Here is a 27,279-nt window from a genome sequence, read left to right as displayed (position 1 = left end):
GCTGAAAAGAATGAATTTAAAGTATGGGTCAGAAGGAATTATCCAAAATGTAGATCAAACAAAAAAGATGAATTATGTGAAAGAATAAGAGGCAAAGAGGACAATGTAAAAGTCTCTGACATATATTCACTTAATCAAGAGTTATAGAGGGACAAGACAGAAAAAATAGGACACATTATTTTTGAAGCACTCTGCAGAAATAATGAGACAGAATGTACCAATTCAAGTGCAATAAATACCAAACAAGATAAATAAAAAGAAATTCACACATCATAGTGAAATCACAAAAAAGTCAAACACAATTGGAAAATCTTAAAAGCAGCCAGAAGAAAAAAACATTATCCTTGCAGGAGTGACAAATTTCTAGCTAATATCTCAAAAGCAACCATAAAAGACAGACTACAGTGGAATACCTTCAATATTTTGAAAGAAATAACTGCCAACATAGAAATTTATACCCAACCAAAATACCCTTTAAGAATTATAGTGAGATAGGGGCATTTTCAGACAATCAAAAGCTGAAAGAATTCATTACCAGTAGACATACACTAAAGAAAATTCTAAAAGATGTACTATGAACTACAGGAAAATTATCTCAGAAGGGAAGTCTAGGATTAAAAAAAGAAGAAGAAAAAAAAAGAAGAAATAAAAAGCAAAACAAACTAGTAAATATATGGATAAGCTTAAATAAACATTGACTTTATAAAAATAGTATCTAGTGAGTTTTTAAAAATATAATTAAAATCCATAATAATAATACATTAATCAGGAGGGATTAAAAGGAGCAAAGTACTTTATTTATTTATTTTTTTTTTCTAAACTTGTTTATTTTTATTTTTTTTATTTTTATTTTTTTATTTTTCAGGGGGTTTTGTCATACATTGATGTGAATCAGCCATAGAGTTACACGAATTCCCCATCCTGGTCTCCCATCCCACCTCCCTCTCCACCCGATTCCTCTGGATCTTCCCAGCCCAACAGGCCCGAGCACTTGACTCATGCCTCCCACAGCAAAGTACTTTAAGTTCTTTGAATTTTCCAAGAGAAGTGTTAAGGTGCTGATTAATTTTAAAATTGAACAAGTTAAGGACACATATTATAATTTGGGGCATAATAAGATCAAAAGCACAGAAAGAGTGTATAACTTATAAATTAGCAGAAAGAAAAAATTGGTGAATAAAAACATAGTAAGTCCAAAAGAAGTCAAGAAAGGTAAAAGAAACAAGTAATAGTTAGCCAATACAGAAAGTCAAGAATAAAGGAAGTCAGACTATCATCTCTTCAACTAGAAAAACCTCAGAGGTCACTAAGCATTCAGGGCAGCCCTTTATGACAGCAGAAAAGAATTCATCGTGTAGTGCCCCCAGACGGAGACATCTCCTTCCATCTTCTCTCAAATCCCATCACATCTAGATTTCTCTGACTGGCATGAAGAAAAATATTATAAGCAAAATATTTACCATCTTCCTGCTTATTCTCACTTGGCATCTCCCTTCTTGCCACTTCCTGCATCTAAAAAGAAAAGGTTTAAAGGTTAGAAGAGTGTCAGTGGGCATTCAGACATGAGTTTAACTAGAACAGAGAGGGGGAAGGGTTCAGAACACTTCCCTGTTAGTAAGCAAGTCCATCCTTGCAAACTAGGGACTAAAATAAAAAAACTAAATAAAATTGGGGAAAAAAAAATTCTTTAAACTAGCCACAATGCAAAGAGTTTCTAGAGTTGTTTTGGAGCAGATAAAATACTCTTTAGATATCTCACACCAAATAGTGAGATATTCTATTTTCTCTGTTTTTGATAACTCAGCATAGAGTTTAGATGGTACCACCTTTCCCAACTTATTTCTGTTTAAAGAACTCACATATTTATATTACCTCTGGTAAAGCTGAGCATCAAGCACAGGAGCTACTGGGACTTATAATAGGCTGAAAATTAATCTAAGGCATAATTAAGCAAGGATTTATACAAAGTAGAAAGCCATCTCAGTTCAGTTAGTAGCTCAGTTGTGTCCAACTCTTTGTGACCCCATGGACTGCAGCATGCCAGGCTTCCCTGTCCATCACCAACTCCTGAAACTTACTCAAAACTCATGTCCACTGAGTCGGTGATGCTATCCAACCATCTCATTCTCTGTTGTCCTCTGTCGTCCCCTTCTCCTCCCGCCTTCAGTCCTTCCCAGCATCAGGGTCTTTTCCAATGAGTCAGTTCTTTGCATCAGGTGGCCAAAGTATTGGAGCTTCAGCTTCAGCATCAGGCCTTCCAGTGAATATTCATTCAGGACTGATTTCCTTTAGGATTGACTGGATGGATCTCCTTGCAGTCCAAGATACTCTCAAGAGTCTTCTCTAACACCAGAGTTCAAAAGCATCAATTCTTTGATTGCTCAGCTTTCTTTATAGTCCAACTCTCACATCCAGACATGACTACTGGAAAAACCATAGCTTTGACTAGATGGACATTACTTTTTGGCAAAGTAATGTCTCTGCTTTTTAATATGCTGTCTAGGTTGGTCATAACTTTTCTTACAAGGAATGTGTCTTTTAATTTCATGTCTGCAGTCACCATCTGCAGTGATTTTGGAGCCCCCAAAAATAAAGTCTGTCACTGTTTCCACTGTTTCCCCATCTATTTGCCATGAAGTGATGGGACCAGATGCCATGATCTTAGTTTCCTGAATGTTGAGTTTTAAGCCAAGTTTTTCACTCTCCTTTCACTTTCATCAAGAGGCTCTTTAGTTCTTCACTTTCTGCCATAAGGGTGGTGTCATCTGCATATCTGAGGTTATTGATATTTCTCCCAGTGATCTTGATTCCAGGTTGTGCTTCATCCATTCCGGCATTTCACATGATGTACTCTGCATATGTTAAATAAGCAGGGTGACAATATATAGCCTTGATGTACTTCTTTCCCGATTTGCAACCAGTCTGCTGTTCCATGTTCAGTTCTAACTGTTGCTTCCTGACCTGCATACAGATTTGGCAGGAGGCAGGTCAGGTCTGGTATTCCCATATCTTTAAGAATTTTGCACAGTTTATTGTGATCTACACAGTCAAAGGCTTTGGCGTAGTCAATAAAGCAGAAGTAGATGCTTTTCTGGAACTCTCTTGCTTTTTCGATGATCCGACGGATGTTGGCAATTTGATCTCTGGTTCCTCTGCCTTTTCTAAATCCAGTTTGAACATCTGGAAGTTCACAGTTCACATACTGTTGAAACCTGGCTTGGAGAATTTTGAGCATTACTTTGCTAGCATATGAGATGAGTGCAATTGTGCGGTAGTTTGAACATTCTTTGGCATTGCCTTTCTTTGGGAATGGAATGAAAACTCACCTTTTCCAGTCCCAGGGCCACTGCGAGTTTTCCAAATTTGCTGGCATATTGAGTGCAGCACTTTCAAAGCATCATCTTCTAGGATTTGAAATAGCTCAATTGGAATTCCATCACCTCCACTAGCTTTGTTTGTAGTGACGCTTCTTAAGGCCCACTTGACTTCGCATTCCACGATGTCTGGCTCTAGGTGAGTGATCACACCATTCTGGTTATCTGAGTCATGAAGATCTTTTTTGTATAGTTCTGTGTATTCTTGCCACCTCTTCTTAATATTTTCTGCTTCTGTTAGGTCCATACATTTCTGTCCTTTATTGCACTCATCTTTGCATGAAATGTTCCCCTGGTATCTCTAATTTTCTTGAAGAGACCGCTAGTCTTTCCCATTCTATTGCTTTCCTCTATTTCTTTGTATTGATCACTGAGGAAGGCTTTCTTATCTCTCCTTGCTATTCTTTGGAACTCTGGATTCAAATGGGTATACCTTTCCTTTTCTCTTTTGCCTTTAACTTCTCTTCTTTACATAGCTATTTGTAAGACCTCCTCAGACAACTATTTTGCCTTTTCACATTTATCTTGGGGATGGTCTTGATCACTGCCTCTTATACAATGTCACGAACCTCCACAGTTCTTCAGGCACTCTGTCTATCAGATCTAATACCCTGAATCTATTTGTCACTTCCACTGTATAATCGTAAGGGATTTGATTTAGGTCATACCTGAATGGTGTGGTGGTTTTCCCTACTTTTTAATTTTAAGTCTGAATTTGGCAATAAGGAGTTCATGATCTGAGCCACAGTCAGCTCCAAGTCTTGTTTTTGTTGACTGTATAGAGCTTCTCCATCTTTGGCTGCAAAGAATACAGTCAATCTGATTTTGGTATTGACCATCTGGTGATATCCATGTGTAGAGTCTTCTCTTTTGTTGTTGGAAGAGGGTGTTTGCTATGACCAGTGCATTCTCTTGGCAAAACTCTGTTAGCCTTTGACCTGCTTCGTTTTGTGCTCCAAGGCCATATTTGCCTGTTACTCCAGGTATCTCTTGACTTCCTACTTTTGCATCTAGAAAGCCATCTAGAGTTTGCTTTTCAAAAAACCATCTTCAAGTATTCAGTATCTTTTCGGTAGTTACACAGAGAAAGAAATCCTACTTCCTATTTCTTAAACTAAGAGGACAAAAAGCAGGCTATTTATTCAATTTCCTCTTGCCACTCACTTCAAGAATTATTTCAAAGTTTTGGGATTTTATTTATTTATTTACTTAAATTTTATTTTATTTATTTATTTTTTTTGAAGTTTTGAAAACTTTTTTTTTTGAAAACTTTTATTTTGTATACAAAGAGCTAGTATTATTTCCACCTAAGGTTGATGTGCTGGATGAGCCATCTAAGGAAGTTTGGTTAGTCCAACTTAATGAAGCCGATGTCCTTCGCATACTGGCGGAAACACTGGCGGCACATATTAAGGCCGTATTTCCAGATCAGACCGTACCGGTTTGAGCAGACCCGGCAAGAGCGAGAACCCTGGCCGAATTTTCTCGGATGGCTCCAGTAGAGCTGCTGGTGACCCATGTTGCTTCCTCGGCTGAAACGAAGTAAAAGGCTGTTTTTTTTTTTTTTTTTTAATATAAAAAGTGCTATTTAATGTTAACTGTAAATTAGAGTAAGGCTTTCCCAATGGCTCATCGGTAAAGAATCTGCCTGCCAATGCAGGAGACACAGGTTTGATTCCTGGGTTGTGAAGGTCCCCTGAAGGAAGAAGTGGCAAGGACAGAGGAGCCTGGCAAGCTACAGTCCCTGAGGTCACAAAGAATCAGACACGACTGAGCACGCACATGCATGTAGATATAGAGTATACTTTTGTCTCCATTTTCTTTAAAACAATACCAAGTTTTTTAAAAAATGGTAATTGAAGTAGTTCCTAAATTACCCAAGGAGAATCTCCAAAAACAAAGAAACCAACTAAATGCTAATCTGCCCTTTTATAAAATGAAGGCATTATAAAAATTCAACCTGAAAGGAAATCTTACTTTTTCCTTGTATATAGCATTGATTATCCAAATTGTGGATTAATCAGTCTTTCCTTCTTTTCTTTCTCCTGGATATTTTCAGCAAATTTACTGCTCAATAACTTATCAAACAAAATGCAAACAAAAGAAGTTGAATATAAAGTAATTGATTCTGCTTCCTGCATCATATTCATTCATATAAATAAGTAATGGGCTCCCATCAATTTTTTCTCTAAAAGCTTTTTGAATTCTTCCCCCATCTTGCATGATCTCTGCCTCTTCATTGCCCAAGAAGCAGTGTTAGGAGAGCCATCCCTGAGATGTTAAGAATCCAGTAATTAAAAGGCTAAGACGTAGAAAATGTAAAGAAGCCAGGTAACAGGAAATGGAGACACTGGGAAGAGAGGAGAAAACTGAAAATCAGCCCGAATCTGTAGCAGTTGTATTCCTGTTTGAGTGCCAAAATGCCTGGCATACAATGTGCTAAAATTATGTGCACATTTGATCACGTGCTAGGCGAGAGGGAAAGGGGAGACTAAAATTAATGAAGGCTCTTTGCATCCTGTCTTGTGCTTTCCTTTTCAAGTGTCTAACATGCTTTCATCAAAAAATCCTCTTAGGTCAGACAAAGACAAATATCATATGATATCACTTACATGTGGAATCTTAAAAAAAAAAAAGTACAAATGAACTTATTTACAAGACAGAGTCACACTATTAAGTGTGTATATGTCAATTCCAATCTCCCAATTTATCCCTCCCCTCCTTTCCCCCTTGGTAACCATAAAATTGTTTTTTACATTTGTGACTCTGTCTTGTAAATAAGGGGGCTTCCCTGATAGCTCAGTTGGTAAAGAATCCACCTGTAATGCAGGAGACCCTGGTTCGATTCCTGGGTTGGGAATATCTGCTGGAAAAGGGATAGGCTATCTACTCCAGTATTCTTGGGCTTCTCTTGTGTCTCTGCTGGTAAAGAGTCTACCTGCAATGCGGGGGACCTGGGTTTGATCCCTGGGTTGGGAAGATCCCCTGGAGAAGGGAAAGGATACCCACTCTAGTATTCTGGCCTAGAGAATTCCAAGGACTATATAATCCATGGGGTCGAAGAGAGTCAGACATGCCTGGGTGACTTTCACTTTATACCACAGGGAATTCTACTTGACACTCTATAATGACCTATATGGGAAAAAAATCTGAAAAAGAGTAGATATATGTATATGCATAATTGATTCACTTTGCTGTACAGCAGAAACTAACAACATTATAAATCAACTACACTCCACCTCCTACACTGCTGGTGGGAATGTAAATTGAAACAGCCGCTATGGAGAACAGTATGGAGATTCCTTAAAAAAAAAAAAAAACCTGGGAATAAAATTACCATATGATCCAGCAATTCTACTACTGGGCATATACCCTGAGAAAACCATAACTGAAAAGGACACATGTACCCCAATGTTTACAGCAGCACGATTTACAATAGCTAGGACATTGGAAGCAATCTACATGTCCATCAACAGATGAAAGGATAAATAAGATGTGGTACATATATACAATGGAATATTTCTCAGCCACAAAAAAGAACAAACTTGAGTGTTCGAGTGAGGTAGATGACACTAGAGCCTGTTATACATAGTGAAGCAAGCAGAAAAACAAATATATATTAACACATATATATGGAATCTAGAAAAATGGTATTGATAAACCTATTTTCAGGGAAGGAATGGAGACTCATATAGAGAATGGACTTTTGAACACAGTGGGGAAAGGAGAGAGTGGGACGAACAGAGAAAGTAGCATTGACACATATACACTACCATGTATAAAACAGATAGCTGGTAAGAAGTTGCTGTGTAACACAGGGAGCCCAGCCTGGCACTCTGTGATGACCTAGAGGGGTGGAGTGAGGGGAGGGGAGGGAGGCTCGAGAGGGAGGTGATATATGTATAATTATGGTTGATTTGCGTTGTTGTACAACAGAGACTAACACAACATTGTAAAGCAATTTTCCCCAAATAAAATTTTTTAAAAAGAGAGAAAAAAAATTTAAAGTCCTCTTAGAATTTCACAAGTAACTGAGAATCTACTGGATTATTAGCATTAATCATTGACTAGTCAATAGATCCAGCAGGAGGGTGAATACATTACCTGTGTTCCCAATAGGAAAGGGTCTAATTTCTGATCTGGTATAACACTGCCCTGGATTGCAGAAGAACTTGTTAGGGAGTCCTTTATTTCCCGGTTAGGGAAAGGAATAAAAAGTCCTTTGTTTGAGTCTGTTTTAAAAGAAAAGGCATACAATGAAGCACTGACCAGACTTTAAAGGCAACGTTTCTTATGGAAAGATACTAGAAGTCACAAGATTGAGAGTTAGTACTATGCCACCACTTGGAAAAAATGTGAATTTGGGCAAACTGCTAAACCTCTCTCAATCCCTCCACTTATAAAACAGTGATGATAAAATCTAAATTTTCCATCTCTCAGAGTGGAGGTAAGGTTAAAATAAGATAATGCATATGAAAGGTTTCATAAATCATGAAATGCTCAACAAAAATTAAAAAGTCAAATATTTTTGCACACGTCTGAAATGAACATACAATAAACGTTGACATCATTTCAACAATCTCCAGCTACAGGGGGAGATGGCTGGAAATAGACTCCTGACATCAGGCTTCTCCAGGGCTTTAATCAGCAGTCTGCAGTGATTCATCATTTCAAATCAGCTTCGTCATTTCTTTTTTAAAATTTTGTTCGTTTATTTATTTAAGCTGTGCTGGGTCTTCTTTGCTGCAAGGGCTTTTTTTCTCTAGTTGTGGTGAGCAGGGGCTACTCTCTAGTCATGGTGCACAGGCTTCTTATTGCAGTGACTTCTCTTGTTGCAGAGTACTGGCTCTAGGGCAGGTAGGCTTCAGTAGTTGCAGCATGCAGGCTCAGTAGTTGCCGCTCCTGGGTTTTAGAGCACAGGCTCAGTAGTTGCAGCGTATGGACTTAGCTGCTCCATGGCATATGGGATCTTCCCAGATCAGGGATCAAACTCAAGTCTCCTACATTGGCAGGCGGATTCTTTACCACTGAGCCACCAGGGAAGCCCCAGCTTTATAATTTCTAACCAGCTTCTTTCTGCCTTGATTTCCTCATTTATAGAAAGAAAAAGACTAATCAATACCTATTTCATAGAGAAGAATACCAAATCTTTAGGTCTCTCTTTAGTATTTTTTTTTTTTGGGGGGGGGCCTATTATTAGAGAAACAACTTTAAAAATAGAAAGGAAAAGCAAATAAAAACTATACCCTGCCAGGAGCTGTTATGGGGGGTCCCGCCCGTGACGAGGTCATGAAGAAAATACCGGGCAGGCAAGGCCGTCCGGGACCCCATCCATGACGAGGTCATGAGGAAAAAACCTGACAGGCAAGGCCATCTAGGATAAGGGACCCTCCAGGTTGGCCTCGGCCTCTACCCCACCCTGTATCCTCCCCCCTTTTTCTGCTGTTGCTCTTGTTTGCCCTGTTGCAGATTCTTGTGTTGCCTGCCGAGAGCTTTCCTGCTCCTCTTTGACTGAATGAGGACCAACTTAAAACCCTAATTAATAAATCTCCTGGACGCTGGAACCCTATGAAGGGGCCAAAGATGAAGGAAATGCTTCCATTCAAACATTTTGCTGGCATTCTGGCTTGTTTGATAAATGTGTAATCTCATTGCACAAAATGCTCTTGATTGTTCTAAACATCCTAAACACAGTACGCTAACAAAAGAAACTATTAAGCATAGGCCCCTTCACGGGGTGAAAAAAGCTCCACAAATATTTTAGCCACAAATGTGCCTAATAGAAAATAGTTTAGATAGAGATTAGCTGGCGACTTCTTACAGGTGGTTAACTTTTAGACTAAGTGCCTGTTTTGTGCCATATCTGCTGTTTTTGCAGTCCTTCGCATTTCTGTTCTGTAAAAATGTAATCCTATCTAGTTCCCATAGAGATGACGCTTATTAGAAAGAAAATAGATTAATTATAAGAAAAACAGGGTCGGCTACTGAAGTTGCTTAAGTCACACCAGGTGCAAGCCATAAAATGTTAGCAAGCCTGAAGGCCAAATGATAAGAAAGACTCTTGTGAATGAAAAAGTATGTGGGTGACATCCAGTTTCTGTTGAAGGTCAAGTTGCTGTAATGTTTTGAGATGACCTGTGTGTAAGCAATGTGCACTTCCCCCAAAGATGTTGTTAAGGGTATAAAGGAGCCGTGCAAAAATAAACTTCAGACTTAGCCCCCGAGCTCTGTCTCACTCTCTCTCTCATTCGCCGACGCCGTTCATCCTGAGGGTTCCCCTGGATCCTGCTGGGGCTGGACCCCGGCAATACCCTAGTCCTGGCCACCTCAATAGGAGCTAGTTAAGATTTCTATTAGATTGTAACATTTGTACAAAAGGTTTTGCACATGCTTGATCAAAACATTAATTGCAGAATTCTGGGATTTGGAGTCTTCTGGGAGACTCATGGATAAAAATAAGAGATTTTTGTTTAGAGTGGCTTTTTTTTTTAGTAGGATTGTATATAAGAATTAAGATATTAATAGTTTCAAACATTTGTGCCTTAGTCAAACAATGTGCTCTTCACCTAGTTCCCATGTGTAGGCTCTGGCAGTAGAAAGCTACCATAAGGCAGGGCAACTGAGAACCCAGAATGAGAATAAAGCCAGACTTTCTAAAATCCAGCCCCTCAGTTCATTTGGGGCTCTAAAATGCTTCTTACTTCTGAGTTGCCTTCTGGGAATGAAACATCCTGCTGCTATTTCAGTACAAAATGTCCTTCTACCCTTGTACTTGACATAATTTTATTTCTCAAAGTGACATAGCTCTCAAAGTTTATGTTCTTTGGTTCCTTTGCAGTTGCAACACAGAAAAAAAAAAAGGTGAGGCAGAAATTGTTGTTTTAAAATCTGATTCTTAGTGGGAAATTAGAACAGTTAGTAAGCTGTGACTTCAGGGCTCCTCTTACCCCTTTCCTAGAGAACACCACAAACTTCCCAGGTATCCAAGACCTTGTTCCATCTTGGTTTTCCTCCTATCTTTCTAATGCTCTTTTCTAGATTCACAGGTTTTTGTTTTGTTTTTTTAATTCTACCTACTTCTCGGTTCAAACAAATCTCCCAAGGTCCCAACTCTTTGCTGAATGCTACCATAACTTCTCTCTGGTTTCAGCTATCACTCAAATCTGGATGACCCTAAGTCTAAATCTCTTAACTCTTATCTGTCTTTTCATGTCCAGACTTAAGTTTTTTGAACTGCTCCCCAAAGAGTCCTCTACAGACAACTGAAAAGTCAGTATTTTCTCTCCCTCTTTTTTCTTTTTGCTGTGCTGCGTGGCTTGTGGGATCTTAATTCCCCGACCAGGGACTGAACCTGGGCACCGGCAGTGAAAGTGCCGAGTCCTAACCAAAGGACCACTAGGGAAATTCCAAATATTTTCTTTTCAAAAAATGTCTTTTATTGAATTTGCTACACTATTGTTTCTGTTTTATGTTTCATCTTTTTGTCCAAGGGGCATGTGGGATCTTAGCTCCCTCACCGAGGATCAAACCCCAAACCCCAGCATTGGAAGGCAGTGTCTTAACCACTGGACTAACAGGGAAGTACCCTAAATATTTTCTAAATTAAACTCATAATCTTTACTTCCAGGCCTACTTCTGCTGATGTCCCACCTCCAACCCTAACCCTCATTCTAATACTGGTATTACTATTCACCTAATCCCTCAAGATATAAACTTGTTCTTTGACTTTCTCTCACTTATCTCAAATGTCAATTATCAAATTCTATAGAATTACTTTTTTTGGAGGGGGAATCTTTGATTGAGGTATAATTTACATGCCATATAAGTCATCATTTTACAGTATGCAATTCAGTGATTTTCAGTGCATTCACAAAGTTGTACAACCATCACCACCTTCTACTTTCATCACCACAAAACAGGTCAAATTAACTTTGACTCTTAATTCTCTCTTCTTCATCAGCCCCTAGCAAACATCAAATAGGATTTGCCTATTCTGGACATTTCATGAAGATGGAATAATACAATATTTAACCTTTTGTATCTAGTTTCTGTCAATTAGTATATTTTCAGGACAAACATTGTAGCATGTATCAGTACTTCAATCCTTTTTAGGCTGAAAAATATGCTTTATATGGATATGCCATTTATTTTGTTTCTCCATTCATGAGTTGATAGATTTTTTGGCTATTATGAATAATGCTACCTTCATTCCTGCACAAGTCTTTGTGTGGACATATGTTTTCATGTCTCTTGGGTATATATCTAGAAGTGGAATTGCTGGGTCAAATGGTAACTCTAACTTTCTGAGGAACTTCCAAATTGTTTTCCAAAGAAGCTATACCATTTTATTTTCCCACCAGAAATGTATGAGGGTTCCAATTTCTCCACATCTTTGTTGTTACTTGTTATCTGTCCTTTTGATTCTAGCCATCCTAGTAGATATGAAATGCTATCCTCCTTGTGGTTTGGACTTGCATTTCCCTTATGGCTAGTGATATTGAACATCTTTCATGTGCTTGTTAGCTAGTTGCATAACTTCTTTGGAGAAATGTTTGTTCAGTCTTTTGCCAATTTTCTAATTGGATTGTTTGTCTTTCTGTTGTTGATTTTTTAAGAGTCTACATATATATGTATATATGTATATATATATATACACACACACACACACACACATATAGGTGTATATATATACAATTGATATCAGACCCTTGTCAGACATGTGATTTGCAAATATTTTCTCCTATTCTGTGGGTTGTTTTTTTTACTTTTTTAAAAAAATTAATTAATTATTATTTTGGTCATACAATGCAGCATTTGGGATTTTAGCTCCCCCACCAGGGATTGAACCCATCCCCCCACAGCAGTGAAAGCACAGAGTCCTAACCACTGGACTGCCAGGGAATTTCCTAGCTTTTTTACCTTTTTGATAGTGTCCTTTGAAGTACAAAGTTTTTTTTTTAATATTTATTTTTATTTATTTGGTTGTGTGGAGTCTGAGTTGCAGCACATGGGCTCTTGAAGCTCTGGCATTTGGGACCTTTTTTTTAAGTAGTAGCATGCGGGATCTAGTTCCCCGACCAGGGCCCCTGCATGGGGAGTGCTAAGTCTTAGCCCCTGGACCACCAAGGAAGTCCCAGTTCTCAAGGATTTAATTAATCTGTACCTTCTCATTTGTATTCACACTATTACTGCCCTATGTCAGGACAGGTCCTTATTATCTCCCACTTGGACTGCTGTCTTTAGTTGCTGCCCATCTAACTAAATCAATCTTGAGTTATTGCTCTAAATTACACATTTAATCATGCTTACGACCTAAAACATCTTTGTCACCCATTTTCAAGAGAATAAAGTGAAAATGTTTCATAAAGAGACCGTTTGCAACTTGGCTTTAATCAAGCACCTTAGCTCCAGTCATGTGCATGCATGCGTGCCAAGACGCTTCAGTCGTTCAACTCTCTGGGACCCAATGGACTGTATCCTGCCAGGCTCCTCTGTCCATGGGATTCTGCAGGCAAGAATACTGGAGTGAGTTGCCATTTTCTTCTCCAGGGGACCTTCCCTAATCAGGGATCAAACTCACATCTCTTATGTTTCCTGCACTGGCAGGCAGGTTCTTTTCCATTAGCACCACCTGAGAAGCCCCCAGTCACAAGCTGAGTCACAAACTGAGTCAATTTCCTAATCTGTCACACCTGTTTTTTCTACTTCTGTTTTCTATGCATTGAATGCCCAACTATGCCCAATGAATTCTACTTGGATGCCCAACTTAAATGTATCCTTTTTGGGAAGGCTTTACCCAGGTCAACTGCTAGTGTCTCTCCTCCACAGTTCTTTATCTCTGCCAAAGTCCAACTCATCTCTCAGCCTGACTTGTAACCTAATCAGCTATGATAAATCTCTCTGGTGTGGGAGTAACTGAAGCTCTGACATTGTTGTGTCATTTCCTAATATGCCTAGCCTCTAACACAGGAATTTTCCAAATCACCTGTTTGCTGAATTGCTCTTACATCCATCACCAGAGAATGCCAGTCGCCCCCCACTATATGCTTATTCATCTGTTAGAACCCCCAATAACAGCCCTAGATTGCCAACATCCGGATTTCTATATGAGAGAGAAATGAATTTCTGTCACAAAATCTTTCCCCATTTGCTCCTAGTACACTCTGAGCCTCTATAGCATATGCCCATCTACATCAGTGTTTCTCAAACTCAACATTCTCATAAACTCTGAGACTATCAATCTAGTTTGAGAAATTTCAGTTTAAGAAACTCAGTGTGTAAAAAGATATTTTAAAAAGCAGATTATATTAGGTGACAGTTTGGCAATTTCTTACAAAACTAAAAACTTGGTATTTACCCAAAGGAGTTGAAAGCTTATACATACAAACACCTGCACATAGAGGTTTATAGCAACTTTTTTCATAATTGCCAAAACCTGAGAGCAACCAAGATGTTCTTCAATAGGTGAGTGGATAAATAAATAATCCAGATAATAATAATAGAATATTCAGTTTAGTTCAGTCACTCAGTCATGTCCGACTCTTTGCAACCCCATGGACCACAGCACCATTAAGCCCTAAAAAGAAAGTAGCTACTAAGCCATGAAAAGATATGGAGGAAACCACTGCATATCACCAAGCAGACAAAGTCAATCTGAAAAGGCTACATACGGTATGACTCCAATTAAATGACATTCTGGAAAAGGCAAAACTGTGGCGACAGCTGAAAATGGCAGTGAGAAGCATCTTGCATCTGTTTCCCCCCTAGACAGCAACTGCACTGGCAGAATTCTCTGATATAACTATTTTAGAATTCTGGAGTCTACTGAAGGCTTGCAACTTCTGGGGAGAAGGCATGGAAGGTAAATTAGGGTTAATTTTGGTTAATTTCAGTTCTTAGCAAAGTAGCTAAGGCTTCCCTGGTGGCTCAGCTGGTAAAGAATCCACCTGCAATGCAGGAGACCCAGGTTTGATTCCTGGGTCAGGAATATCTCCTGGAGAGGGATAGGCTACCCACTCCAGTATTCTTGGACTTCCCTAGTGGTTCAGATGGTAAAGAATCTGCCTGCAATGTGGGAGACCTGGGTTTGATCCCTGGGTAGGGAAGAGTCCCTGGAGAAGGGATAGGCTACACACTCCAGGATTTTTGCCTGAAGAATTCCATGGCGAGGAACCTGGTGCGCTACAGTCCATGGGGTCACAATGAGTCGGACACAACTGAGCGACTTTCACTTTCAGCAAAGAAGCAGCTACCCGTCCCTCACCCCTCATGCAAAAAATTTAAGCTGGACCCTTACCTAACATAAGCACAAAAATTAACTGGATGGATTAATGGATCAAAGACTTAAATGTAATATATTAAACTATAAAACTCAGGATTTCTCTAGTCGTTCAGTGGCTAAGGCTCCATACTCCCAATGCAGGGGGCTGGGGTTAGAACCCTGGTCAGGGAACTAGATCCCACATGGCCCAACTAAGACTGGGGGCATTAAAATAAATAAAAAATAAATAAATATATTTTTAAAACTATAAAACTCTTAGAAGAAAACATAGAGAAAATGCTTACTGGACTTGGCACTGTGACACCAAAGGCAAAGCAATAAAAGAAAAAACAGACAGATTGAACTTCATGAAAAATTAAAAATTTTGTGCATCTAAAAACAATACACACAGAGTAACAAGGCAGCCCACAGAATGGGAAAAATATTTGCAAATCATATGTCTGATACAGAATTAATATTTAGAGTATATAGAGAACTCCTAATACTCAACAACAACAAAAAAGCAACTTGGTTCAAAAGTGGGCAAAGGACTTGAATAGACATTTCTCCAAATGAATTTACAAATGGCCAATAAGCACACACACAAAAATACTCAACATCACTGATCATCAGGGAAACACAAATTAAAAACATGAGATACCACCTCACACCCAGTAGGATGGCTACTATCAAAATATCAGAAAATAACAAGTATTGGTAAGGATGTAGACAAATCAGAACTCTTGTACACTGTTGGCGGGAGTGTAAAATGGTACAGTGGCTATAGACAACAGCATGGCAGTTCCTGAAAAAAATTAAAAATAAAATTACTACATGATCCAGTAATTTCACTTCTGGGTACCTACCCCAAAGAAGTAAAAGCAGGGTCTTGAAGAGATAGTTGTATACCCCTGTTCATAGCAGCATTATTCACAATAGCTAAAACATGGGAGCAACCCAAGTGTCCATCGACAAATGAATGGATAAACAAAATGTGCTCTATACATACAATGGAATATTATTCACCCTTAAAAAGGAAGGAAATTCTGACAAATGCTACCACGTGGATAAACTTTGAGGACACTGCTGTTTGTTGTTCAGTCACTAAGTCACGTACAACTCTTCACAACTTCAAGGACTGCAGCATACCAGGCTTCTGTGTCCTTTACTAGCTCCTAGAGTTTGCTCAAATTCATATCCATTGAGTCAATGATGCCATCCAACCATCTCATCCTCTGTCCCCCCTTTCTCCTCCTGCTTTCAATCTTTCCCGGTATCAGATCTTTACCAATGAGTTGGCTCTTTGCATCAGGTGGCAGAAGTATTGGAGCTTCAGCTTCAGCATCAGTCCTTCCAATGAATATTCAGGGTTGATTTCCTTTAGGATTGACTGGTTTGTTCTCCTTGCTGTCCAAGGGACTCTCAAGAGTCTTCTCCAGCATCACAATTCAAAAGCACCAATTCTTCAGCGCTCAGTATTTTTTATGGTCCAACTCTCACATCCATAGATGATTACTGGAAAAACCACAGTTTTCACTATATGAATCTTTGTCAGCAAAGTAATGTCTCTGCTTTTTACTATGCTGTCTAGGTTTGTCATAACTTTCCTTCCAAAGAGTAAGCATCTTTTAATTTCATGACTGCAGTCACCTTCCACAGTGATTTTGGAGTCCAGGAAAATAAAATCTGTCACTGTTTCCACTTTTTCCCCATCTATTTGCATAAAGTGATAGGACTGGAAGCCATGGGTCTTAGTTTTCTGAATGTTGAATTTTAAGCCATCGTTTTCACTCTCTTCTTTCACCCTCATCAAGAGGCACTTTAGTTCCTCTTTGCTTTCAGCTGGTATCATCTGCATATCTGAGGTTGCTGATACTTCTCCTGGCAATCTTGATTCCAGTCTGTGATTCATCCAGCTCAGTATTTAACATAATATACTCTGCATATAGGTTAAATAAGCAGGGTGACAATATACAGCCTTGACATACTCCTTTCCCAATTTGGAACCAGTCTGTTGTTCCATGTCTGGTTCTAATTGCTTCTTGACCTGCACAGAAGTTTCTCAGGAGGTAGGTAAGGTAGTCTGGTATACCTACCTCTTTCCGGATTTTCCAGTTTGTTGTGATCCACACAGTCAAAACCTTTAGTATAGTCAGTGAAACAGATTTTTTTTTTTTTTAATTCCCTTGCTTTTTCTACGATCCAACAGATGTTGGCAATTTGATCTCTGGTTCCTTTGCCTTTTCTAAATCCAGTTTGTACATCTGAAAGTTCTCGGTTCATATACTGCTGAAGCCTAGCCAGAAGGATTTTGAGCATTACCTTGTTATCATGTGAAATGAGCGAAATAGTGCAGTAGTTTGAATGTTCCTTGGCATTGCCTTTCCTTGTGATTGGAATGAAAACTGACTTTTCCAGTCCTGTGGCCATTGCTGAGTTTTCTAAATTTGCTGGCATAATGAGTGCAGCACTTTAACAGATTCATCTTTTAGGATTAGCAATAGCTCAGCTGGAATTTCATCACCTCCACCAGCTTTGTCCATAGTAATGCTTCCTAAGGCCCACTTGACTTCACATTCCAGGATGTCTGGCTCTAGCTGAGTGATCATACCATCGTGATTATCTGGGTCATTAAGACCTTTTTTGTACAGTTCTTCTGTGTATTATTGCTGCCTCTTCTAAATCTCTTCTGCTTCTGTTAGGTCCTTGCCGTTTACTTGATTGCGCCCATCCAGTTTTCTTGAAGAGGTCTCTAGTCTTTCCCATTCTATTGTTTTCCTCTATTTCTTTGCATTGTTCTCTTACAGCTTTCTTATCTCTTCTTGCTATTCTCTGGAACTCTACATTCAGTTTGGTATATATTTCCCTTTCTATTTTGCCTTTTGCTTCTCTTCTCAGCTATCTGTAAGGCCTCTTCAGACAACCATTTTGCCTTCTTGCATTTCTTTTTCTTTGGGATGGTTTTGGTCACTGCCTCCTGTACAATGTTACAAACATCCATCCATAGTTCTTCAGGCATTCTGTTTACCAGATCTAATCCCTTGAATCTACTTGTCATCTCCACTGTATAATCATAAGGAATTTGATTTCAATAACACCTGAATGATCTAGTGGTTTTCCCTACTTTCTTCAATTTAAGTCTAAATTTTGCCCTAAGGAGCTCATGATCTAAGCCATACTCAGCTCTAATTCTTGTTTTTGCTGACTGTAGTATAGAGCTTCTCCATCTTTGGCTGCAAAGAATATAATCAATCTGATTTTGGTATTGACCATCTGGTGATGTCCATGTGTAGAGTCATCTCTTGTGTTGTTGGAAGAGGGTAACAACATTGAGGACATTATGTTAAGTGAAATAAACCAGTCACAAAAAGACAAATGCTGTATGATTTCTCTTCTATAAGATACTCAAAGCAGTCAGTATCAGAGAGAGAGAAAATAGAATGGTGATTTCTAGGGGCTACAGGGAAGGTAAGATGGGGATATATAATTTAATGGGTATAGTTCAGTTTTACAAGATGAAAAGAGTTCCAGAGGGCTGGTGGTGACGGTTGCACAATGTTATGAATGCATTTAATACCAGTGAACTGTTCACTTAAAAATGGTTAAGATGGTAAATCTTATACACATTTTATCACAATAAAAATTTCTGAAAAAAAAAAAAAAAAGATGGTAAAAAGATCAGTAGTTGCCAGGGGTAAGAGGGGAGAAAGGGATGACTATGGGAGCACAGAGTTTAGGCCAGTGAAACTATTCTGTATGATACTAAAATGGTTAATACATGTGATTATATTAATACATTTGCCAAACCCATAGAATGTACACTACCAAGAAGGAACCCTAATGTAAACTAAGGACTTCAGGTGATAATAATGTGTCAATGTAGTTTCAACAGTTCTAACAAAAGCACCACTCTGATGCCTGTTGTTGGTAGTGAGAGAGGCTATGCATGTGTAGAGGCAGGAGGAATATAGGAACCCTGTACTTCCTGTTCAGTTTTGCTGTGGATCTAAAAGTATTCTAAAAAACAGTACTTTTTCAAATAGAAGGCTAATACTGCAAAGGAGTATTTTTGCTCTTACATCTTTTAAATGTTTTCCATAACTGCATCAAACAAAAACATGAATTAAAGGGTCTCACACTGCCTGTGGACCTCTGAGATTATCCCTGCTCTAGGCATTCACAACACTGAGTTTGAGGAATAATGATCTGTATCATTTATTTAACGTTTTCACATGCACTGCCTGAAATTGTGTTATTTAGCTTTTTCATGTTTGTCTCATTATCTTATATTGCAAGTGATTCAGGAAATGATTGAATTTTCTATTTCTAGAGTATATGTTTCAGAAGATAACTTCTGTGAGTTTACAAAAAGAAAAAAGGAAAAAAAAGTTGGATGAGAATCAAAAATGTACTTTGAGTTGGGTCATAAAGAGAAAGATTTTAATTCAAGCACTGAGGGCAGAAGGGACAGCATGAGTTTAGGGGCAGAAGAGAGAAAAGGGAGAGAGTGGTTTGACTTGATTGAAGCGTCGTATATTGTAGTTGAGAAACAGGAGATAAGGTTTCAGAGTAGGCTGAAGAGATAAGCTCCAGCAGTTTTTTTGTTTTGTTTTGTTTTGTTTTTTAATTAATTATTTGGCTGTGCTGTGTCTTAGCTGCTGCACATGGGATCTTTGATTTTCGTTGCAGCACATGGAAACTTTAGTTGCAGCAAGTGGGATCTAGCACCCTGACCAAGGATTGAACCCAGGCCCCCTGCATTGGGTGTGCAGAGTCTTAGCCACCAGGGAAATCCTGCAGCTACAACTTAGAGGAGCCTTGTGTGTCAGACTGAGGACTCTAACTTCAGCTATGAGTGGGAGCCATGCAAGTTTTTGAGCAGGCAAATATAATAATCACAGTTGAGTTTTAAGAGAATTAATCTGACAGGAAATACAAAACAAACTGAATAAAGAAGAAACTAGTAGGCAGCACAGTATAATATTTAAGAGGACTTTGATGACTGACAGACCAGAATTTGCATCACAGCTTTGCCACTTACTGTATAATTAGAGCAAATTATTTCACCTCTTTTTGGCCTGTTTTCCTCACATATGAAACAAGTTTAATTATAATCACCTTCAAGGTTGTTGTGAGGATTTAATGAGATTATATACATAGCCTGGCCTAGAGTTTATACTCAGTGAATGATAGATATTAAACATGGCTGTTAAGAGACAGGAAAGGGAAAAGAAAGCTTGTCAATTGTGAATCACACTCTATGGTATGAACATTCAAACAGGATTTTGGGGAGGGAGAGAATTATACCCTGCTCTGATTCTGAGCCTGGGTAATGGGAAAGTGGTGGTAACACTAAGGAAACTCTGAGAGCTGTTTAGGGCTGGAGGAAATGGGGTTCATTTGAGTTTTTAACATGGTTAGTGTGAGAGGCTGGAAAATTATTCAGTGGTGACTCCAAGTATATGTTAATAGCTGGTCAACAGAAATGGGGAACTGAGGGCTTTATCTCAAGAATGCAAGGATTCTTTAATATCTGCAAATCAATCAATGTAATACACCACATTAACAAATTGAAAGATAAAAACCATATGATTACCTCAATAGATGCAGAAAAAGTCTTTGACAAAATTCAACATCCATTTATGATTAAAACTCTCCAGAAAGCAAGAATAGAAGGAACATACCTCAACATAATAAAAGCTATATATGACAAACCCACAGCAAGCATTACCCTCAATGGTGAAAAATTGAAAGCATTTCCCCTAAAATCAGGAACAAGACAAGGGTGCCCACTCTCACCACTACTATTCAACATAGTTTTGGAAGTTTTGGCCACAGCAATCAGAGCAGAAAAAGAAGTAAAAGGAATCCAAATAGGAAAAGAAGAAGTGAAACTCTCGCTGTTTGCAGATGACATGATCCTCTACATAGAAAACCCTAAAGACTCTACCAGAAAATTACTAGAGCGAATCAACGAATATAGTGAAGTTGCAGGATATAAAATTAACACACAGAAATCCCTTGCATTCTTATACACTAACAATGAGAAAACAGAAAGAGAAATTAAGGAAACAATACCATTCACCATTGCAACAAAAAGAATAAAATACTTAGGAGTATATCTACCTAAAGAAACGCAAGACCTATACATAGAAAACTATAAAACACTGACGAAAGAAATCAAAGAGGACACAAACAGATGGAGAAATATACCGTGTTCATGGATTGGAAGAATCAATATTGTCAAAATGAGTATACTACCCAAAGCAATCTATAGATTCAATGCAACCCCTATCAAGCTACCAACGGTATTTTTCACAGAACTAGAACAAATAATTTCACAATTTGTATGGAAATACAAAAAACCTCAAATAGCCAAAGTAATCTTGAGAAAGAGAATGGAACTGGAGGAATCAACCTGCCTGACTTCAGATTATACTACAAAGCCACAGTCATCAAGACAGTATGGTACTGGCACAAAGACAGAAATACAGATCAATGGAACAAAATAGAAAGCCCAGAGATAAATGCATGTACCTATGGACACCTTATCTTTGACAAAGGAGGCAAGAATATACAATGGAAAAAAGACAACCTCTTTAACAAGTGGTGCTGGCAAAACTGGTCAACCACTCGTAAAAGAATGAAACTAGAACACTTTCTAACACCATACACAAAAATAAACTCAAAATGGATTAAAGATCTAAATGTAAGACCAGAAACTATAAAACTCCTAGAGGAGAACATAGGCAAAACACTCTCTGACATAAATCACAGCAGAATCCTCTATGACCCACCTCCCAGAATATTGGAAATAAAAGCAAAAATAAACAAATGGGACCTAATTAAACTTAAAAGCTTTTGCACAGCAAAGGAAACTATAAGCAAGGTGAAAAGACAGCCCTCAGATTGGGAGAAAATAATAGCAAATGAAGCAACAGACAAAGGATTAATCTCAAAAATATACAAGCAACTCCTGCAGGTCAATTCCAGAAAAATAAACAACCCAATCAAAAAATGGGCCAAAGAACTAAACAGACATTTCTCCAAAGAAGACATACAGATGGCTAACAAACACATGAAAAGATGCTCCACATCACTCATTATCAGAGAAATGCAAATCAAAACCACAATGAGGTACCATTACACGCCAGTCAGGATGGCTGCTATCCAAAAGTCTACAAGCAATAAATGCTGGAGAGGGTGTGGAGAAAAGGGAACCCTCTTACACTGTTGGTGGGAATGCAAACTAGTACAGCTGTTATGTTGAACAGTGTGGAGATTCCTTTAAAAACTGGAAATAGAACTGCCATATGACCCATCAATCCCACTCCTGGGCATACACACTGAGGAAACCCGATCTGAAAGAGACACGTGCACCCCAATGTTCATCGCAGCACTGTTTATAATAGCCAGGACATGGAACCAACCTAGATGCCCATCTGCAGATGAATGGATAAGGAAGCTGTGGTACATATACACCATGGAATATTACTCAGCCGTTAAGAATCCGTTTGAATCAGTTCTAATGAGGTGGATGAAACTGGAGCCTGTTATACAGAGTGAAGTAAGCCAGAAAGATAAACACCAATACAGTATACTAATGCATATATATGGAATTTAGAAAGATGGTAACAATAACCCTATATGCAAAACAGAAAAAGAGACACAGATGTACAGAACAGACTTTTGGACTCTGTGGGAGAAGGCGAGGGTGGGATGTTTCGAGAGAACAGCATCGAAACATGTATATTATCTAGGGTGAAACAGATCATCAGCCCAGGTTGGAAGAATGAGACAAGTGCTCGGGCCTGGTGCAGTGGGAAGACCCAGAGGGGTCAGGTGGAGAGGGAGATGGGAGGGGGGATCGGGATGGGGAACACATGTAAATCCATGGCTGATTCATGTCAATGTATGACAAAAACCACTACAATACTGTAAAGTAATTAGCCTCCAACTAATAAAAATAAATGGAAAAAAAAAAAGAAATGGGGAACTGATGCAGAGAAACTGTGCAAGTTGTCAAAGCTAGACCACTAGGTTTAAGAGTCATCAACAGGGAGGAAATAAAGCTAGCTGTGGAAACAGATGAGCTTAATAGGGCAAAGAGTAGAGAAAGAAGAGAATCTGAAGGCACAGCCTAGGTATGCTTATTTTAGGGGTATGGGAAAAGAGAGAGAGAACTTTGAAACAGTCGAAAATTATGCAGTCAAGAGACCAGGATGAGGATCCAAGACAGTGAAGATTCCCTGCCATCCTAAATGACTGGTAGGAAACCACTGTTTGAACAACTGAGCTAGTGGGAAATATTTTCTAGAAAGTTTTGTCCTAGCCTGTGGCACAAACATTAATGTGGTATAACCATTTTAGTCATACTGGATTACCAACAGTGCTTACAGGCAACACTCCCCAGGGATCTAGCACAAAACATTATTTTCAGCAGAAAGCAAAGATCTTTAATGTTTCAAAGCAGCAAAATAAATTTAATATTAAAAAAAAATTCCAGCAACAGCTGGAGCTTCTGAGCACCTTTAGATATGGGACCTGTGTCTAGTAAAGCAGTTTGTTCTCAGTAAAGGCTGTGTACTTTCAAACATTTTAATTCTAGAGTGACTGTGTGTGCTTATGACATGTAATGATATAAATGACATTTAATTCAGCTCATACAAAAAATGTAATCAAATTATACTTCAGTGTATCTTTGTCTTTCCAGAAATGGATACATAAATGCTTATACTTATAAAAAAGATAGGAAAACTGTCTATCAAATTAACTGAGATTCTCTTTAGGGGACAGTCTTCTGAATGATTAAAATGTTCTTTGGGCTTTTCAGTACTTTCCAAAATAACTACAATAGAATTTCATCAATTTTGAAATATAAAAAATGCTATTTAAAATGAAATAGAGCAATCTATGGTCCATGACTTACATGTGCTGAGATTTCTAAGAAAGGAAAATAAAAATCATATCTCACTATGGCTTATTTCACCACAAAATACTGCATGAAAATAACTTGTCAACTAATGTCTACATGGACAGATACAAAGTCAGGAAATAAAATACTGTATATTACAAACTGAAAACCCTTCGTGTCTAAACTACATCATTAATCTATTAATTATTGTTGAGATTTTAAGGATTAATTTTTAGAGTTTGTATATAATTCAATAGACTCTTCAAAAAGGGACAGAGACCTCAAGCCAGAAAATATTTTCTCAAGTGAAAGGTCACCTGATGAGTGCCAAATTAATCCATATGGGCCCACTGCATGCAAGTTCTCTATTGGAAAGTTTTCTTCTCGCCTGTGGCACGACCATGAATGTAGCATAACCACTTTATTCATGTTGGATTACCAATACTGCTTACAGGCAACAATTCCCAAGAATATAGCACAAATAGATTCTGCAGCTGCAAAGTTTCAAGGGGGAGACGCCAAGAGGCTCAGGGTGTGAGCTGCACTGATGCAGATGAGTCCTGAGTCTCTGGCTAATGAATCCTGTGGGGATTGGCAATGCAATTTTCAGGATGTACTAATGATATAAAGTGATGTAAGTGAAATTGAACTCTCTGAGTACAGCTTGTACACTTTGATGGGTTCTGGCTTAGGCCTGCTTAGTAAATAGGGCTTCTCTGGCAGTGAGAGAAAGAAGGAAAAACACAAACTGGTAAATATTGTGCTTGCTTCAAATCTATGTTATTTCTCAACTATTGTGTCTTCATCCTAACTCAAGATTGGCCATAAAAACAGAAACAATTAATGTTTTAATTGTTTTGTGGTCAGAAAGGGAAAACTTACCAGTTTCAATTCTGTTATCACTATCAGTGCTGACTTTTGATGCAGTGCTCTCATTTGTTACACAGTTTTTTACTGTCTTCTCCCTAGAGCTGTCACATCAAATAATTTATTTAAAACTGAAAGAAACTTCTGAGATCATGAATAAAGGTTATTTAGAAAAAAAACATTTCAGGGTGATCAGATTTTTTTTTCCCAAATGTTCCAGAACATATTATTTTCACAAATATTTCAGTTAAAACTATTTTTAAAAAAGTCATAGTATTTTCATTGGGAAATGAGAAAGAAAGACACTACAGTTCACCCTTGAAAGCATGAAAGCCAGAAAATTCCAAACTTAGATACTCTGTTTTCTTGACATAAACTTAGATGACTCAGGAAGTAATATTTTATATTATAAAATAAAAATATTTTCTTTTGAATTAAAAATTTCATAGGATACAAAAAGGATGGTTCTTCTACCAAGAATTACAATGGAGACAACTATAACCATTAGTTTGAAAAAGAAATAAGAAAGGTGAGTGTTTACACTTGATTGATATAGTATGGTAAGACTGGTGTGTACAAATTGGAAAATACATTAAGTACAGACAGGCTAAACTATGAGCCAAGCACTTTACTCTCATCATTTCATTTAATCATAAAAGCTCTCTCATTAATCTATAATCACCATTTTATTGGTTGAGGGACTTGGGACTCAGAAAGGCTTAAAAGAAAAATCCTTCACCCCAGGTTGGAGAGGTTATAGAGTATTAATGTTAATTCTGGACACTTGAGCAACATTTTACTTCTGTTTTTGCAATCACTATAAGGTAACTAAACAGAAATGTAGTTGTGATAATTGTTTGCCTCACTAGGAAGTTTATTCAGTTATATATGAACTCACCTCTGGATTTCTGTAGTAAACAAGGTACTCCAATGCATTTAAAATAGGAATTATTTTACAAAGTATATATACAAATAATTTTTAAGAACTATTCCATTTCTTTCTACAGCAGGGTGAATTTTAGTCTATGTAAATTGATCTCATTAACCTCAGAGCTTCCCACTCGGCCCAGTGGTAAAGAATCCACCAGCAAGGAAGGAGACCTGGGTTCAATACCTGGGTCAGAAAGATTCCCTGGAGAAGGAAATGGCAACCCACCCCAGTATTCTTGCTTGGGAAATCCCATGGGCAGAGGAGCCTAGCAGGCTACAGTTCATGGGGTTGCAAAAGAGTCAGACTTAGCAAATATACAACAACAAATTAAACTGGACTTTAAAATATAGGGAACTTACGGACTTCCATTGTGGCTCAGTAGTAAAGAATCCACCTGCCGCAGAAGCCACAGGTTTGACCCCTAATCCAGAAAGATCCCACATGTCAAAGAGCAACTAAGCCCATGCACCACAACCATTGAGCCTGTGCTCTAGAGCCGCAGCTACTGAATCCCTTGTGTGTGGAGTCCATGCTGTGCAACAAGAGAAGCAATCTTAACAAGAAGCCTGCACACTACAACTATAGAGTAGCCCTTGCTTGCTGCAACTAGAGAAAAGTCCGAGCAGCAATGAAGACTGAATGCTCAATGAAGACTGAGCATAGCCAAAAATAAACAAATATTTTTTAAAATAGGGAACTTAAAAAAATAGAGAAATAAGGCTGCTCTCTGAGGGTAAAATTACAAAACATATAATGGATGAGAACAGAGACAGGCAGAGTCACCAGAAAAGAGCAGGATCCCAGGCCAACAGGCATGGACTTCACTTAATCATCATTCAGCAAACTATTTCTTAGCACCGCTCATGGGCCAGACATTGTTCTAGGCACTAGGGATAATGCAGTAAACAAGACAAGCAAGGTTTTTGTTCTCATGGAGCTTATATTCTAGTGGAGTGGAAAGATAATAAAGAAGTAAAGAAAAAACATTCTGAGGAAGAAGAATATTTAGTGTTGTGTGGATATTTTCATATCTTATCAAATTTAAAATGGTATGTATAGGAAGCAAACTGCTATAAAATAAATATATTTATTATTTTATTATTAATATATTTATATATTGATTGTATGATATATAAGGTCCTATGTTGCTATAATATATAAACATGCACAGACAAAATACACACACACATATACCTAAAACTAAGAAGATATTTACCATAATATAATTAGTGTTTCTTTACAGGTAGTGTGATTATAAGTGGCTAACATTGTTTTTTTTTCTACTTTCCATATTCTCACAATAAATACACATTCCTTCTATCATCAGGAAAAAAGTACTAATAATATGTCTACATATGTGTATAGGTACACAGATGTCTGAAAGGATGTATACCAAACATTACTAGTAGTTAATAGCAAAATATAGGATGATTTTGACTTTTTCTCCTGCACTTCTGTGTTATTTGTTTATCATAAACTTCTTTTTTTCAAAAATAATAAAACAACTTTTTTAAAAAAGCATGAATTTGGGGGTAGAAGATATGGTACCTTACTTTGACAGAATTTTAGTAATAAAAAATGGAAAAATCTACCATTCAGATACTTTAGAGCTTAAAGGGCCATTTACTTTTGGTTTTGTACAAAAATGCTTCCCTTATCATTCTTTAAGAAATTTATCTCTAACGAGCCTGCCCATGGTAATGTAATCCTCCTAATTTAATAGGAAAAGACCATGTACTGATTTATAACTCTACCAAGAAAGGGCTGGCAAACATTTATGGGAATAAGTAATCCCATAAAATCCGTATCTATAAACTCTGAATAATAACTTTAGAGAAGGTACAATTATATCCAAAGAAGACCCAGTGGTTCAAGAAAGGAGAAATGTACCACTGAGGGCCAGATTCTCACCCCAGATAAAATCTGAAAATTT

General features: G+C 38.0%; 2 protein-coding genes across 2 annotated transcripts in view; both read right to left on the bottom strand.

Moving 5' to 3' along the window:
- The window catches only part of LRRC36 (leucine rich repeat containing 36), a 61,276-nt gene that overhangs the window by 17,322 nt on the left and 16,675 nt on the right, over window positions 1-27,279 (bottom strand). The window contains exons 5-7 of the mRNA XM_065920526.1: window positions 24,431-24,519; window positions 7,479-7,606; window positions 1,461-1,512 (exon numbers count right to left, since the gene is read on the bottom strand). Of these exons, the coding sequence (XP_065776598.1) occupies window positions 1,461-1,512; window positions 7,479-7,606; window positions 24,431-24,519 (269 nt within the window). The remainder of the gene's footprint in view (window positions 1-1,460; window positions 1,513-7,478; window positions 7,607-24,430; window positions 24,520-27,279) is intronic.
- Window positions 4,702-4,893, bottom strand: LOC136158709 (small ribosomal subunit protein uS14-like). The gene has a single exon (XM_065920525.1). It carries the CDS (start codon window positions 4,891-4,893, stop codon window positions 4,723-4,725), a length of 171 nt encoding a protein of 56 aa, XP_065776597.1. The 3' UTR covers window positions 4,702-4,722.

The sequence above is a fragment of the Muntiacus reevesi genome, chromosome 2 (genome assembly GCF_963930625.1).
Source record: "Muntiacus reevesi chromosome 2, mMunRee1.1, whole genome shotgun sequence".
Classification (NCBI taxonomy): Eukaryota; Metazoa; Chordata; class Mammalia; order Artiodactyla; family Cervidae; genus Muntiacus; species Muntiacus reevesi.
This window is presented reverse-complemented; position numbering and strand designations above follow the sequence as displayed.

Coding starts and splice junctions, on each gene's coding strand:
- LOC136158709 (XM_065920525.1), bottom strand. CDS start 4,893: ATGGGTCACCAGCAGCTCTACTGGAGCCATCCGAGAAAATTCGGCCAG.